The sequence below is a fragment of the Lissotriton helveticus genome, chromosome 4_1, assembly GCF_964261635.1.
Source record: "Lissotriton helveticus chromosome 4_1, aLisHel1.1, whole genome shotgun sequence".
NCBI lineage: Eukaryota > Metazoa > Chordata > Amphibia > Caudata > Salamandridae > Lissotriton > Lissotriton helveticus.
In genome coordinates, this window is record NC_136063.1 from 1,885,236,925 (window position 1) to 1,885,251,236 (window position 14,312).

The 14,312-nt window shown below is 43.2% G+C and overlaps 1 protein-coding gene across 1 annotated transcript in view; it reads right to left on the reverse strand.

Annotated features, from left to right (window-relative positions):
• The window catches only part of LOC144829413 (sodium- and chloride-dependent neutral and basic amino acid transporter B(0+)-like), a 545,621-nt gene that overhangs the window by 244,359 nt on the left and 286,950 nt on the right, over nucleotides 1–14,312 (reverse strand). The window contains exons 7-8 of the mRNA XM_078688536.1: nucleotides 7,197–7,337; nucleotides 6,664–6,892 (exon numbers count right to left, since the gene is read on the reverse strand). Of these exons, the coding sequence (XP_078544662.1) occupies nucleotides 6,664–6,892; nucleotides 7,197–7,337 (370 nt within the window). The remainder of the gene's footprint in view (nucleotides 1–6,663; nucleotides 6,893–7,196; nucleotides 7,338–14,312) is intronic.

A 14,312-nucleotide genomic window follows, 5' to 3' on the forward strand; every position in this document is an offset into this window, starting at 1 on the left:
ACAAGCCCTCCTTCTTTGTCCGGCTTTTGGAAGATTATGTGTGGATTTTCTGCCAGCGTATTTAGTGCACTGTATTCTGCTCGACTTAAGTTTTTTAACTTTCTTGAATAATCAGATTTTTATTTAGGTCTTTTTTTACCAGTATCTCAAAAGTGTCACGGGTTTGGTGGGAAACAGGTTCCACGAATGTACTCTTGGGATTGAACATGTGTGTTGTTTTCTTTTGGCTAGTTTCTTTGGGACATATGTTAGTGAAGAAATTCCTTAATCTCAGGATCCTCATTAATTTAAAAAAGGCCACTTCAGTCTCCAATTCCATGGTATTGTATCTACTAACAAACGATGTGCCTTTGTTCAATACCTTTTCCTCAAATTTCGTGTTTCTTTTTTTGAAATATTGATTATGAGACTCTTGTCTGGCTCCTTTCTTGCCTTTGTCTTTTTCTTTGTCCTTGTCCTCTCCTTGGTTTTTTTCTGGGAGTTTGGTCAATGGTTGGTCCGGTTGCCGGACTGGATCCAGGCCCCCTTCTAAAAAAGACACGCTGGCTGTAGTTCTTAAGGTAGTTTCATCTGCCTCTTTTCTGATGTTCTTAGCTGCCAAGAGGTTTTGGGCTGGTGGTCTAGATGTGTCTGTGTGTCGTGATCGGAAACTACAAGTTCCTCCGAAGATGTTTGTGTATTTTCCTTTGTAAACCGGCGATGTGCGTAAACTTCAGCCCATATATAAGACTCGTGAGCTTGTAATCAATAGTGTCTCTTTTGAATTTCCATAATTTAGTTTCCTGAAGCTCCTTGTCATATTTGTCCAATTTGTAATTGAGTTTGTCTAAAAACATTACATTCAGCAGGTATGTGTGATTGGTGGAATCATGTTTGATTTTTTACTCACACAATAAATAGATATCACATTGTTTCATGAATCCCCAATGATTTCCTTATTTTTGCAGCTTGTTGCAGTATTTGGTGACAAGAATTCAGTAAGTGTATCAGAACGCGCGTTCACCCGCTTGTTGCACTTTGGTGTAGGTAGCACGGTTGTTGGAGATATTACAAATTTTGTGTTCCTACTAACAATCTTGACCGACCTCCCCATGCACCTCTTGAACATGTTTTCTTTTTTCTCTTTTCCACAGAAAAAAAACCCTGCCGAAGGGACGCCGTGTCCCGAAATGCATTGGGTTGTAAAATTATTGTTTTAAACCATTTTGTTAATTTAAAACCAACTTATTTTGTGTGCATACATTATAACGGATCAGATGCTATGATTAGCCAATTCTTACAATAACAAGGTTGATCATATTTGTGAAACTTTGCATTAAATCTTTGTGAAATGCATATATTGTTTCAACGTTGGTTTGTGTTGGAGTCCTAGTCGCCAGAAGGGGCTAGGCCACAATCATTGGTTCTTTAACAATTTTAGAACCATTCTCTCATACTAAAGTCTTCCAAGTCAGAAATTATCTATGTCCATGCCAAACTAGAAGAACCCATACATTTGTGAATTATTTTTCAGTTCCCTCTGACACACTCTCAGCTAGAAACTTTGGTGCTCATTTCACACCAAATGCATCCCCGGAATCCTTCCTTTTATCCACTGCTGCAGCGACAGATATGAAGTACTCCATGCTCAACATCCACTTCAGTATGAGCAAAACAATACTTTACACTCTTGACTTGGGAAAACTGGGCTACTACAAGAACCAGCTGGTTGCCCTTAACAAATATGTTTTCCTGTCACTGGACAACCTGCTACACCTTACAACAAGAACTCTCTATACCCACCCTAAGCACACCCTGTGAGAAGTTAGTCTGGCATATGATGTCCACTAGTTATAGTGGGCACCTTGCACTAGTCCAAACAGCCCCTTAGAGGTGATAGGTTAAAGATAACCTTTATTGAAAGCTATCCTAGTGGTAGCTATGCAGAGCAGCCTTCAGGCTAAGTCTTGAAGGAATGCAAATCTGTTGTTTTTCCAGTCTATAATCTCATGAATGATCAAATGAAGGGAGTACCACACCAGGTATATATATAAACTATATGCATTTATTCTAAACACACCCTACTAGTCTCTTTATGAGGCTAGAGGTCAAAGCAAATAAGTTACACTTGATAGCACACAGTAAATTAGCACAATATACGTTGTGCCCTAGGGGCGTACCAAACCATATATTAAGAAAGTGGTATAAGAACCACAACTTGACTAAACACAAGGCCTACAGCCTGTAGAAGTTCTGGGACCACAAAGAACTACCCAAGGTAGTGACACAGGGGACCCACGGGGGACGCGTGCAGTGTGTGACACAGCCACAAACCGGCGTTAACTTTAATGGGGAAAGTCACGGTTGGAAATTTAAAGAAAAGGGACACTTAGGAGAGAACTTTGAGCAAACCCCTTTAGACTTAAGGGGTTCTAGGGCCAACACCCACGGGAGCACCGGAGTACTCGAATTACCTCACCCAGGGAAGCCGGGTGCATATGTGTCTTTTGGTGTCGGGAATCGTCATTGATTTCAATGCCGATCTGCTGCAAAGTGCTGATGCCGTCAAAGTGGAAAGTATCCGGGGTGACCCAAGCTTGGATCAAAGATGAGAAGAACCTGAAAGCAGAGGGGACAGAGTCTGGGTCACTAGCCAGTGACTAGGGGCACGATAGTCGAATGCCCACAGATGTCGGGTGATTTCAGGTGAAGGAGGTGAAGCTTGACTCTTTAGCCACGAGGACCAGGAGGTGTCGATGACAACCAGGCACTGGATTTAAGCTGTCCCACAGAGGATGTCAAGTACTGCAGTGTCGGTGCCCGGATTGGATCCAACAAGCCTTGGCAACAGCAACCCACACAGAAAGTAAAGAAATGCTTCGGTGTGGACCAGCAAGGTCTGAGGGACTCACCACAGAGTGGGAAGTCAGAGCACATCTGGAGCAATCAGGGAAGCCCAAGGAAAATCAGAGTTCCCTTCGTAGGAACCCACCAGTTGATGGACCAGGGGTCACAAAGGGGCCTCAAGTGGAAATGCAAAAAGCGGACTCACGGAACACTTGTGGATTGTAGACCCACAATCTCCAGAGCAAAAGATGCTCAGGACTTGGGCTATAAGTAACCCAAAGCACAGCTTCACAAAATGTCAAGAAGCTGATGCACTTGCAAATGTGCATGGTGTCCAGGAATTCCGGTTTCACGTCACTCGTGAGGGCTGCGGGTCTCAGTTTTGCTGGGCACTCGGTTCCGTCTCTAGGAAGTCTGGAAATCCTCTTACTGGGCTGCAGGTACTACAGAGTCCATCAAGAGCTTCAAAGATACAGACCAGCAAATGCTTTGTTGGTGCCTGCTAACCAGGGAGTCACTCCTTGACCCCAAGGGATATCCTTCAGTCCTCTAGTCTTGAGTAGAGCATCAAAGTTCCAGGATTCAGTTGCAGAGTTTCGTCCAGGGATATCTAAAGTCCTGTTGCCAGGGGTTTCTTATTTATACCTAAGAAAGGGGTTGTACTAATTCTGGGGACCCACCTATGGGAGGGTTTGGAAAGAGGGGTGGCTACACCCATTTCCTTTGTCTAGTTTTGCGCCAAAGCAGGGGCTGGTAGCCCCTGCAACCGGTTTGAACTTGGACTATGCACAGGGACACCAAATGTGCCCCCAGTGCAGACTTCAAAGCACTTTCAGAGTGCACCCACCCAGCCCCAATACACTAAAGCCTGTCTGGGAGGTGGGTACACCTCCCTGTGATAGGAAACCTATTGTCCTGGCCTCCCCTGTCAGAGTTCCGGTCAGCAGCAGGAGGCCAGACTCGTGTCTGTGGCTACAGCATCCATTTTACAATGCCAGGGCTGTTTTAAACTGATACCAGGTTTACCGGTGTGTACATGTCTCTCCCTCTAGAAGGATGGAATTCTACCCCAGCCACCAGGACTGGCGGACGGGGGGGGGGGGCGGTAGGATTCCAAAGTGTTTGACACCAAACACGACATGTTTCCGAGCAGCCATTCTAAAGTTAGCATTTACCGCAAGGTTATAATGCACTTAAAAGTCTATGGTCTGGCGGCATCACAGAACAGCCCCAGAGAATAGGTTCGAAAGGCTACAGAGGGACCCTGCTCATGCATGGGCACCCTCTCACACAAAACCCAGCACCCTGCCTTCAAGATTGTTAAGGACTGCTATAGGGGTGACTGATAGGTTTATGTGTGTCGTGATTTAAGGTAGATATATGTAACCTATATCTAAGTAAGGGGTGCATGCACCACCTTACCCAGGCTGTGGTCGCAGTCCTTTCTTGTCATTTTGGAATGGTTCCCAGGGGTGGCACGATACATGCTAGAAGCCCCGGATAGGGCTCTGGGGTACCTATGCCCTAGGTATCTAAGGTACCATGAGCCTGATTCATCAAGCTAAATTGAACTTGCAAAGGGCAAGATTCTCAGAATCTTGCCTTTTGCGAATGCAATTTTTGCATTTGGGATTCATCATCCCAAATGCAAAATTCGCTATTAAAGAATTCGCACATTTGCGAAGAATTGCATTTAAGGAATCTCTATTTGAGATTCCTTAAATGCAATTCATGAATCATTTTAAAATTGCGAAATTGCAATTTTGGGCCGCTATTTACCGAGAGGTCAGACCTCGTGGTAAATAGCAAAAACTTGGAAAAATGCATTTAAATGCATTTTCTAAGTTGCATGTTACACACACACATGTCCTTTGGACATGTGTGTGCGCAACACCAATGTAGATTACATTTCAGGGGTGCTACAGGGTGTCCTTTGGACACCCCTGCACCCTTAAAATCGCATCCTTATTTGCGATTAGCTAATTGCTAATTGCAAATAAGGAAACACTCCCCATTCATTCCTATGGGCCTGTAGGCCCTTAGGAATGCATGGGGAGTTATTCCTTATTTGCGATTAGCAATTTGCTACTCGCAAATAAGGAACATGTAGGAATCGCAATATTTTTTGCCATTCCTACATGAATCCCGTTTTGCAAGTCCTTAATAGCGATTCCTTATGAATCGCTATTAAAGACTCGCAAAACGGGTCTTTGATGAATCAGGCTGCATATACTAGGGACTCATAAGGGTACCCCAATAACTCCAAACTGGAGTATACCTAAAGTACTTGGAGTCGTTTTAGTGAGGAAAGCAGATAGGCTGGGGCCCTGGATAGCAGGACCCCAGCCAAACTAAGTAAAAAACCATCAAAACACCAGGAAAAAAGTGGTGGCAACCATGTATTCAGATCCCACCTTCCTACACACCCCAATACCCTACTACAATCCCCAAAATGATTGGTCGGCCATAAATACAGGGAAACTTACAAACAGCAAATTCTGGTCCTTAATGCTGTTAACTATATATGTGTTTTCCTGCAGCCTTTTCTTGTTTAACCAACATTTCCTCTCCCCAAAAGACCTGTTGCTGCTTTACGATTCCACTTATTTTAGCTCGTCGTCCATGCCTCTGGCAATAACTCCCTGTCAAATTGTGCTATAGTTGCTCTCTTTCTGTGTATAACACTTCTCCACTCATCCTTGAAGATGACCACACCTAATTTCAACCAACCTACCACCCCTCTACTACACACTCCTACCACCCTACAATATAACTACCTATGTATGTTTCAATGCTAACCTGCATAGCATGTGTGGAGGAGTGTGGCTCACTGATTAGAGCGGCAGACCCTGATGCAGAGGTCTGGCCCGGGACCAGGGTTAAATTCCCGACGCGGCAGGGTACTGAGCCCAAAAATGTCCACAGACTCGATAATTCTCGGTGGCTATTCTAATCATGGGGTCCTACGCTGCAACTCTGGGCAATAGTTGCTTAATCTCCACTACGGCGGCCCACCCGCGGCGGGATGCCTGGCTTTCACCCTGGGGATACCCAGTAGGGGTTATCTCACAGGGAAAAGCCAGGACGGGTTCCCAAAGCAAGCGCCTTGATGCCTTCGGGTGATACGTGTGCTATATAAATCGCAATACAATACATGTGTCTTGTCAATATTTGCCTGGGTTATATTGTCCCTGATCCAGCATACGACATGTATCAAGCACAGACATGTATCTATATATACCACCCACACCCCAATGGCATTTTGTACAGTGCTTATGGTGTTATGGGAAGTATTTCTTGTTGAAACCCTACATGTTAAAATAAAGACATAAATAGATAAAGAAATAATACTTTGATGACCTGCAAACTCATAAAAGTCCTTTCGTTCTTTATTGTCTGAATTGTGTGTGTGCACATCTGCACGTTGGGGAAACAATCTAGATAACAAAAAAACAATAATAAAAGATGCTCTGAAAATTATATGCAGAAATTACCAGTACCACTGGGGCACCCGTAGACCAAAGTTGGACTTAAGTATATGTTATGAAAAACAACAATGTCCAGTAAGGTATTATATACAATTTGTATAAACATTTTAAGAAAGATCATAAATATTTTTCAATGTGCAATACATGTGGCATTAAGTTATTACAATAGACCATGTAACCAAATAATTAAACAGGAGAACGATTCATCTAGAGGAAACAACATAGTTACCATACCTGATCTGTTGTAGACAATCTTCAGAACACTTTCTGCAGTATTTACACAGATTATGCCAGGGTGTATCTAAGATTTAATGCGTTTAATAAACTGATACTAGTAAGCATAACGTACCTTCTTTTGCCACGGTCTCTACAGATTTCCCTGATACAAAAGCCATGTGTCCCAGGATAGAAAAGATCACGAATCCAGCTAATAAACTGGTCAGAAGGTTAATGAAGCAGACCACAAGTGAATCTATATAGCAATTGTTGTGGAATTTATTGTAGGATGAGAGAGCCATAAGACCTCCCCAAGCCGTTGAGAGAGAGTAGAAGATTTGAGTGGCAGCATCTTTCCAACCCTAAATTGAAAATTGGTTTGGATTATTATTTGTAAAGTTTCAGTCCTGAAGAGGAAAAGAACAGTTACTATTATACAAATGCTACATTCTATATTTGTGTCTGAGACATGTGCTACACAGTAAGTTTGAAAGCAAGGAAATACAAGATGCAGGTAAATATTGAAGTTAACAGCTATCAATAAAATATATTTAGCATAATTTTCTATCACTGATATTACTAAGTACTGTAAATGTGCTTAAATGAAACTTAGCAGCAGCTGAAACTAATAAATGAAAAAGGGAGATTGATTTTATTGGAACATACCTCTGCGTTACTCAGTTTCGATATGTCAGACTTAGTTCCAATGAAAAAATCTATTCCGGCCCCAGCGCCTTCCAGACTAGCGCCACGCCCTAGGAGTATTATTAAAACAACATACGGGAAGATAGCTGTGAAGTAAACCACCTGCAAAAGCATAAAGCAGACAAATGATATTGGAAACACAACGTAGGTTATGACTGAGAGTGTTAATTTGGAATGCATAAATACTTCTTATTCAAAAGGGACCATAACATCACAAATAACTCTTCAACATGGGGCAATAACATACTGGCATTCCTGCACACAAAAAACAACCCTCCCTTGAACACGAGCACCCTACTACTATGGCGCAAGTGTGACTGCTTTGGCGCAACGTTGTCCACAGTGCACCGCCACTGAGAGAAAGCAGGAATGTACCATTTCTTAGTAAATATGGGCATTACTTCGCTCTCAGTGAAACTCAGCAAGTTGTCTTGTTGTGTTTGAATGTGTCAAATGTTAGTAAATCTGGCCCTCAGTTTGATTGCTACCACCAGGGCAGGACTGGCCTTATCGGCCACCGGGCATTTCCCTGGTGGGCCACCAGGTTGGGGGCTGGTTTTGGGACCCTGGAAGCTGGTTTTGTTATCTGGGTGGCAATATCGCCCCATAACAAAATCTACCGAAACCGGCCCTAGCAAACAGCTCGGCAGCACACACCCCTGCCCCCCAGGGGGGCCAGCCGAGCAGTATGTCAGGGCCGGTTTTGGTTCCCAGTCTGGCGCTTGCTACCACCACAAATGCTCAGGGCCTGATTTAGATCTCTGCGGAAGGGTTACAACGTCACAGTTTTGACGGATATCCCATCCGCCGAGATATAAATCCATTACATTTTATGGGATTTATATTTCGGCAAATGGGATATCTGTCACTGTTGTGACCCAGTAACCCGTCCACTGAAATTTAAATCGGGGCCCCAAGTTTAAGGGACTGGACTCTTTTAGCAACATATGTAAAAATAAAATCCAGGCACAGACTCTGACTAATCAAGAGACTTCAAAAGAAACAGTGCTGCTGCCAGCAGGTTTAGTGTTTTCCAGTGACCTTCACTAAACTCAAAAGGACTTTAAGGCTCTCTTATCAGGCCAGTAGGAAAGATTAATCCCAAATTACTGTCATGTCTTGTAAAGACTATAGGTTTTTGGAAGCTTTATACATCTTCACGTCAGGGAGTTGTAACTATCTTGATTGGTTTACACATGGTTAAAAACAAAAGGAGAGAGTGGGGTCAGATTTTCAGGTACACCATCTCTAATGATGTGTGTGTGTGTGTGTGTGTGTGTGTGGCAGGAGCATAATCAAATTAGTGTGTTCATCACTCATGCAAAATGTACTAGTATATTGAATTTGATGACCATGCAGCAAATTATAGTACCCTTTTTTGGCTCAAACAAGGTTGTGATGCATGCATTAGTAACCACAATAATACTCCTATTGGTCTTACCAAAAAACACCTGGAGCCTTGAATATCGATCGATAAAATATCAGGAAAATTAGAATTGGGTGGCCATGACCTGGCCAGTTAGGTGTTATTAAATATAATAAGCTCTAAACACTGAGGGGCAGATTTACAAGCACCTTGCGCCGTCATTGTGTCCCTTTTTTTGACACAACGGCAGCGCAAACAATGCAGCCAATTTACAATGTGATGGATCTAGGGAGGTGTGTCACGTTGTAAATCTCTGCGCCAGGTATAATGTATGCAGGCTAGGCGTTCCCAAAAAGCCATATAGAACTGATGCAGTGAAATGTACAACATTTCACTGCGTCACTCTATGCCTGTCAGACCAGGCGTATGTATTGACGCATGGCTTTTTGTATGGGACTCACCTATCTGTTGTGGCACATTGCTTGAGTTGTATCACTTTCTTGAGCAACTCCAGCAATGCATTACTTTTGTGCCAACAGAAGCATCCATGGTGGCGTAAGGACACTTGGCACTGGGCAAAAAAAAAGACGCATCTATGTCAACGAAAACATATTTTTTGTAGGACTGAGACCTCTAAACCAACAAGCCACTCAGATGGACAATGCAAGGCTTGATTGAACAATCGTAAATTAACCTTATGTTTATATAGGAAAATAAAAGCTCTCATCCTTTGAAATTGGGATGTAATATTAAGCACAGTAAATGCCACGCTTGCAGTATCGGTCTTCACCTGATGCAGTAGTACCTCCTAAAATATGGGGCAAATAACTTTTGCATCGTTCCACTTACTAGAACATCCAAAATGCAGTCCTGCTTCACAGGGCTTTAAGTGGAATGAAAAAACTGAAGGGTCTCCGAAAGAGGCGAGGCCAATGTAATTAAGGGTGTGGCTTAAAAACACCTAAGCAAAAAACCTGTGCTTATCATAGTGTGCCACCTGACTTGATCAATCCTTCCTTTCCAGCCAAAATTGGAAAGCAGCACAGCGTTAGATACAGTCAACCATTCATCCCTACTTAATGTGCTTAGTACCCGTTTCGGCCTTTATGCTACTGCCTAAAAATGGTTTGTCCTACCTACAACACCAAACTCAGCAAATCAAAATTCAAAACTGTCTTTCTAACCCCACCCCTGTTTCCCTTGGAGTCCCCCAAGGATCTATTCTCTCTCCCTACCTCTTTAACTTCTTTATGGAACCACTCACCCTCATTCTTAAACAAGCAGACATCAACTACCACCTCTATGTCGATGACACCCAAATTTATTACAAGATTAAAACTCATGCTGACATCTTACACCTGAACAACACCCTCATCAAGATCCAAACCTGGTTCCATTCCAATCACATCAAACTTAACCCTAACAAAACTGAAATCATTCTCTTCTCCCCTAAAAATAACCCTCTCCCCATTCAATCCTGGACCTCTGACCTTAACGCACTCAACTGCTCACTCACCCTGTCCAACTCTGTCGAATCTCTTGGTATCTCTATCGACAACACCCTAACCCTTACCGTCCACATCAAAAACTCTGCTAAAGGAGCCCTATTCACTCTCTGTCACCTCAAGAAAATCAAACCCTTTAAACCTACCGATGACTTTAAACTTGTAGTTCAGTCACTTGTTCTTTCTCGTATTGATTATGGTAACGCCATTCTCAATGGAATCCCCAAGGTCCACCTTGCTCCAATCAAAGCTGTGCTCAACCCTGCAGCCAGGCTCATCACAGACTGCAAATGCTTCGATCATATATCCCCGGTTCTCAAATCTCTCAAATGGCTCCCTATGGAAGGCAGATCTGCCTACAAAACTGCCTGCATTACTCATAAAGTCCTCCACCAAAACACTCCGCAGTACAGCTCCAAGAAAATCCTCATTGGGGCACCAAACCACCTCTGAGAAGCACCAACACCCTCCTCCCAATCCCACCACTTCATAAAATGAAATCCACACAATCATGCTCCTTCTCTGGTAATGCCCCTACCTTCTGGAATGCCCTCCCAAAAAGCCTGCGCTGTAGCCCCTCCTATTTCAGCTTTAAAAAAGACCCCAAAACCCACCTCCTCAATTATTATTGGGGATCCTAACTTGTGACCTACACTTGATCTTCAATCACCTTGTTATATTAGTCCAGTAATATTTGTCCATTTCCTGAACATCATCTACCTAATTATTTGAAGTGTATAGCTCTTGCACCTCTTTATCTATTTGACTTGTATACTCACATGTTGTTTTCATTTTCTTTTATCTACTTGTATGCCATGTTTGTCCCAATTATTATTGGGGGTCTTAACCTGTGACCTGCACCTGATCTCCGATCACCATGTTATATTTGTCCAGTAATATGTATACAATTCCCGAACATCTTCTACCTAATTACTTGAAATGTATAGCTCTTGCACCTGTTTTTCTATTTTGATTTGTATATTTCACATGTTGTTTCATTATCTTTTTCCACTTGTGTGCCATGTTTGCTTTATATTATCTCTTTATATAAAGCGCTCTGATACCTCTGGGTCTAGCCAGCACTATATAAATTTTTTAAAATAAAAATAAAAAATAAAATTTGAATTTTGCTTTTTTGGTCATTGCATCCAGATATATGATACATCAAGTAACATCATACCTAAAACAAGTCAGGACTATTGGCTTTGCCAGGAGTTGTTAGCTGCATAAGATAAATAAGCAGCCACTATGGTTTGTATATATTATTGAAAAAGCTTCCACTTAAAGACCTGGTGACACCACGACAATGTTGTGGCTCCTGAGTTTCAACGAGAAGGGAAATCTAGAGAGAAAATGACTCTCTTTAAAGGATTTCCTTTCCCCTACAACGCTCACCTGGCATGATGTTGTGCCGTAACATCTCCAATAGGGAGAAGTGAGCAGTTTGAGCACTCCCACATCGATGTGCCTGCTATCAATGCAGTAAGAAAGAACCGGACCTACTGTGCCAGGGCACAAAACAGAGTCCGATAGAGACCCGTTTCGAGGACTCCCTTAAAAAAAATGCTGGTGCTCAGCACCAGTGAGACACGGCCCACTTAAAGCCCTGCTGCAACTGACCTATCATTGGTCCAATCGTCAAGCTAGGCCCGCCCCGTAATCCCTAAACTTTGACTCTCCCCCTCTACATATGATTGTACCTCAAGAACTATGTAAACATTCTTGCACGTTTTCTCTAACCAAAAACTATTAGCTCCTCGAGCCCCCTTTTCTCTGTAAAGTTGATCCCAGCCCTCTAGGACCAACCTGAACTATGTATATGAATGCCACCGAAAAAATGCTAAAATTCAACTTTGATTTTTACTTCCAAAAAGGGGTGCTGCATACACGTGTATGGATTGGCCAGGGTGGTATCAGTAACCTGTGCTGTTTTACTGTTACAGGTGAAGCAATCCGCAGTTCTTCCTTTACACCGTCACAATGAGCGGGTGAACCGGTTCTGCAAAACATGTTGTACTGACCTAACTTGGCCCATACACACTTGCACTGCAGGCTTTTAAATTGTAGCTTTCTTTCGTAAGCTAATTAAAATGTATTTTTGAAGCTAGAAGGTGAGCTATTTACAAAAGCAAAGTCACACACTAGGAATGGATGAGACAGGTAATTTACATAAATCATTTCACGCTTCCGGATGTTGCTCAATATAAGCTAAAGACCTATGTCAATGGGTACAAGGATCAGACACCCAAGACATAGACAACCCTGGCCACATCAGGCTGTGAGAGTCAGGACGACCAAGGCTGTAATCCACAAGTGGTGATTATTTACACCTATCCACAAGTTAAGCAAATGAAACAAAATGCGTATGCATAGAGTACTATGCTTTAACAATGCATGAACATTTTTATTTAACTCAGCAGAACCGACTCATTGGGGGTGATACTAATATTTTGCACTGTGTTGCACCACAAAAGAATGCAAACCTGAACACAATGTTTAGTTTAGATTTACTCTCCAGCGCAAAACATGTTGCATGCTGAAAAGCAGTCTGAAAGTAACACAAAGCAACAATTTACCCTGCTGTGCATTACTTTGCGTCACAGAATATTTCCATGGGTGTTAGACCTGGCATCCTTGCTGTGATTTTCCCTTACTTTTTTGCCTCAACCTCCTGTGTTTTTGATGCTGTGCTGGATTTAGTTTTTGCTGGCTTCGATGCTTTGGGCACTTTGCCACTGCTAATCAGTGTCAAAGTGCAAGTGCTCCCTGTGTAAATTGGTATTGTGATATTTGTTTTACCAGTAGGTCCCTAGTAAAGTGCATCAAGTTTACCAGACCGGTAAATCAAATGCTACTAGTGGGTCTGCAGCACTGGTTGTGCCACCCACACGAGTAGCCCTGAAAAGAGGTCTCAGGCCTGCCACTGCGGTGCCTTTGCGCAGTTTGTTAACTGCTATGTCGACTTAGCAAGTGCAACCACTTGCCAGGCTCAACCCTTCCCTTTTCTTACACATGGGACACTCCTATGGTAGGCCCAAGGTACCCCCCTGGGCAGGATGCAGTGTATGTGAAAGGTAGGACATGTACTGGTGGTGTAACATGTCCTGATAGTGAAATACTGCAAATCTCATTTTTCACTATTGAAAGGCTATTTTTTCCCATATTTCAGAATGGGAAATGCTTTGTAATGTATTAGATCCATATCTTCCCATATGGATAAGACAGAAAAAATGGAGTTTGGTATCTCTGAACTCAGGATTTAATAACACATCATTTAGTAAATATGGTTTTTAAATTGTGTGTTTGACAACACCAGATTTAGAAAGTGGATACTTTCTTGTTAAACCATCCTGTGTGCCACTGCCTGTTTATGTGGACTGACTGTCTGGTTTCAGTGTGACAGAGGTTGTGCCTTCCCTGTAGACAGTCTAGGGGGGGGGGGGGGTTGAGGTGTGCCTGGCCCTTCCCGGATGACTCAGCCCTGAGCTCAATAGACTCTGGCTGCACATAGAGTGGTGGGAGGAGATCTACCTTGCACCTGAATGGAGCCTGTCTCCCTTGCACAATGCTGAAGGGCCCTGAAGGGCCTGTGTTCATGCTGCATCAGTGAAGGCAGAATAGAGCCCCCGGCACAAAGAGAATAAAGACATTTTGGGGTATAAGTATCAGACCCAAAACCACAGACTTTAGACCATCCCTTCAATGCAAGAGGAACCTTTGCCAAGGAGAATAGCTGGAGAGACAGAGGAGAAGGTACTGCCCATTTGCTGTGTGCTGTGTGGTGTTGGCCTGCAGATTCTGTTTCAGCCAAGGAAAGGAAAAGGATATTGCTGTGTGCTGTTTCCCCTGCTTGAAGGAGATCTCCAAGGGTCTGTGTGGGCTTTCCTCCGGTTCTGATGTCTCAGGAACAAAAAAAAAATCACCTCCAGCTCCCCTGAACTCTGCTGCTGTGGGTTCTGACCTGCCAAGAGGTGCCTGTGCCAAGTTGGGGCCTCTAGATGTTGTTGCTACTGTTTGGGAAACTCAAAGAACTACTGAAATTGACGCATCACTCTTTTTGCCGCTGTTTTCCCAACACATCTCCACGGCGCAAAAAGAATTTCCACGCATCGCTGCCGTGCTGCGAAAACCAAAGCAGGGCCTGTCGACGCTGCTAGAATTGACACATCGAGGGGTCGTGGCAGAAGAGAACTGACACAGCCCTGC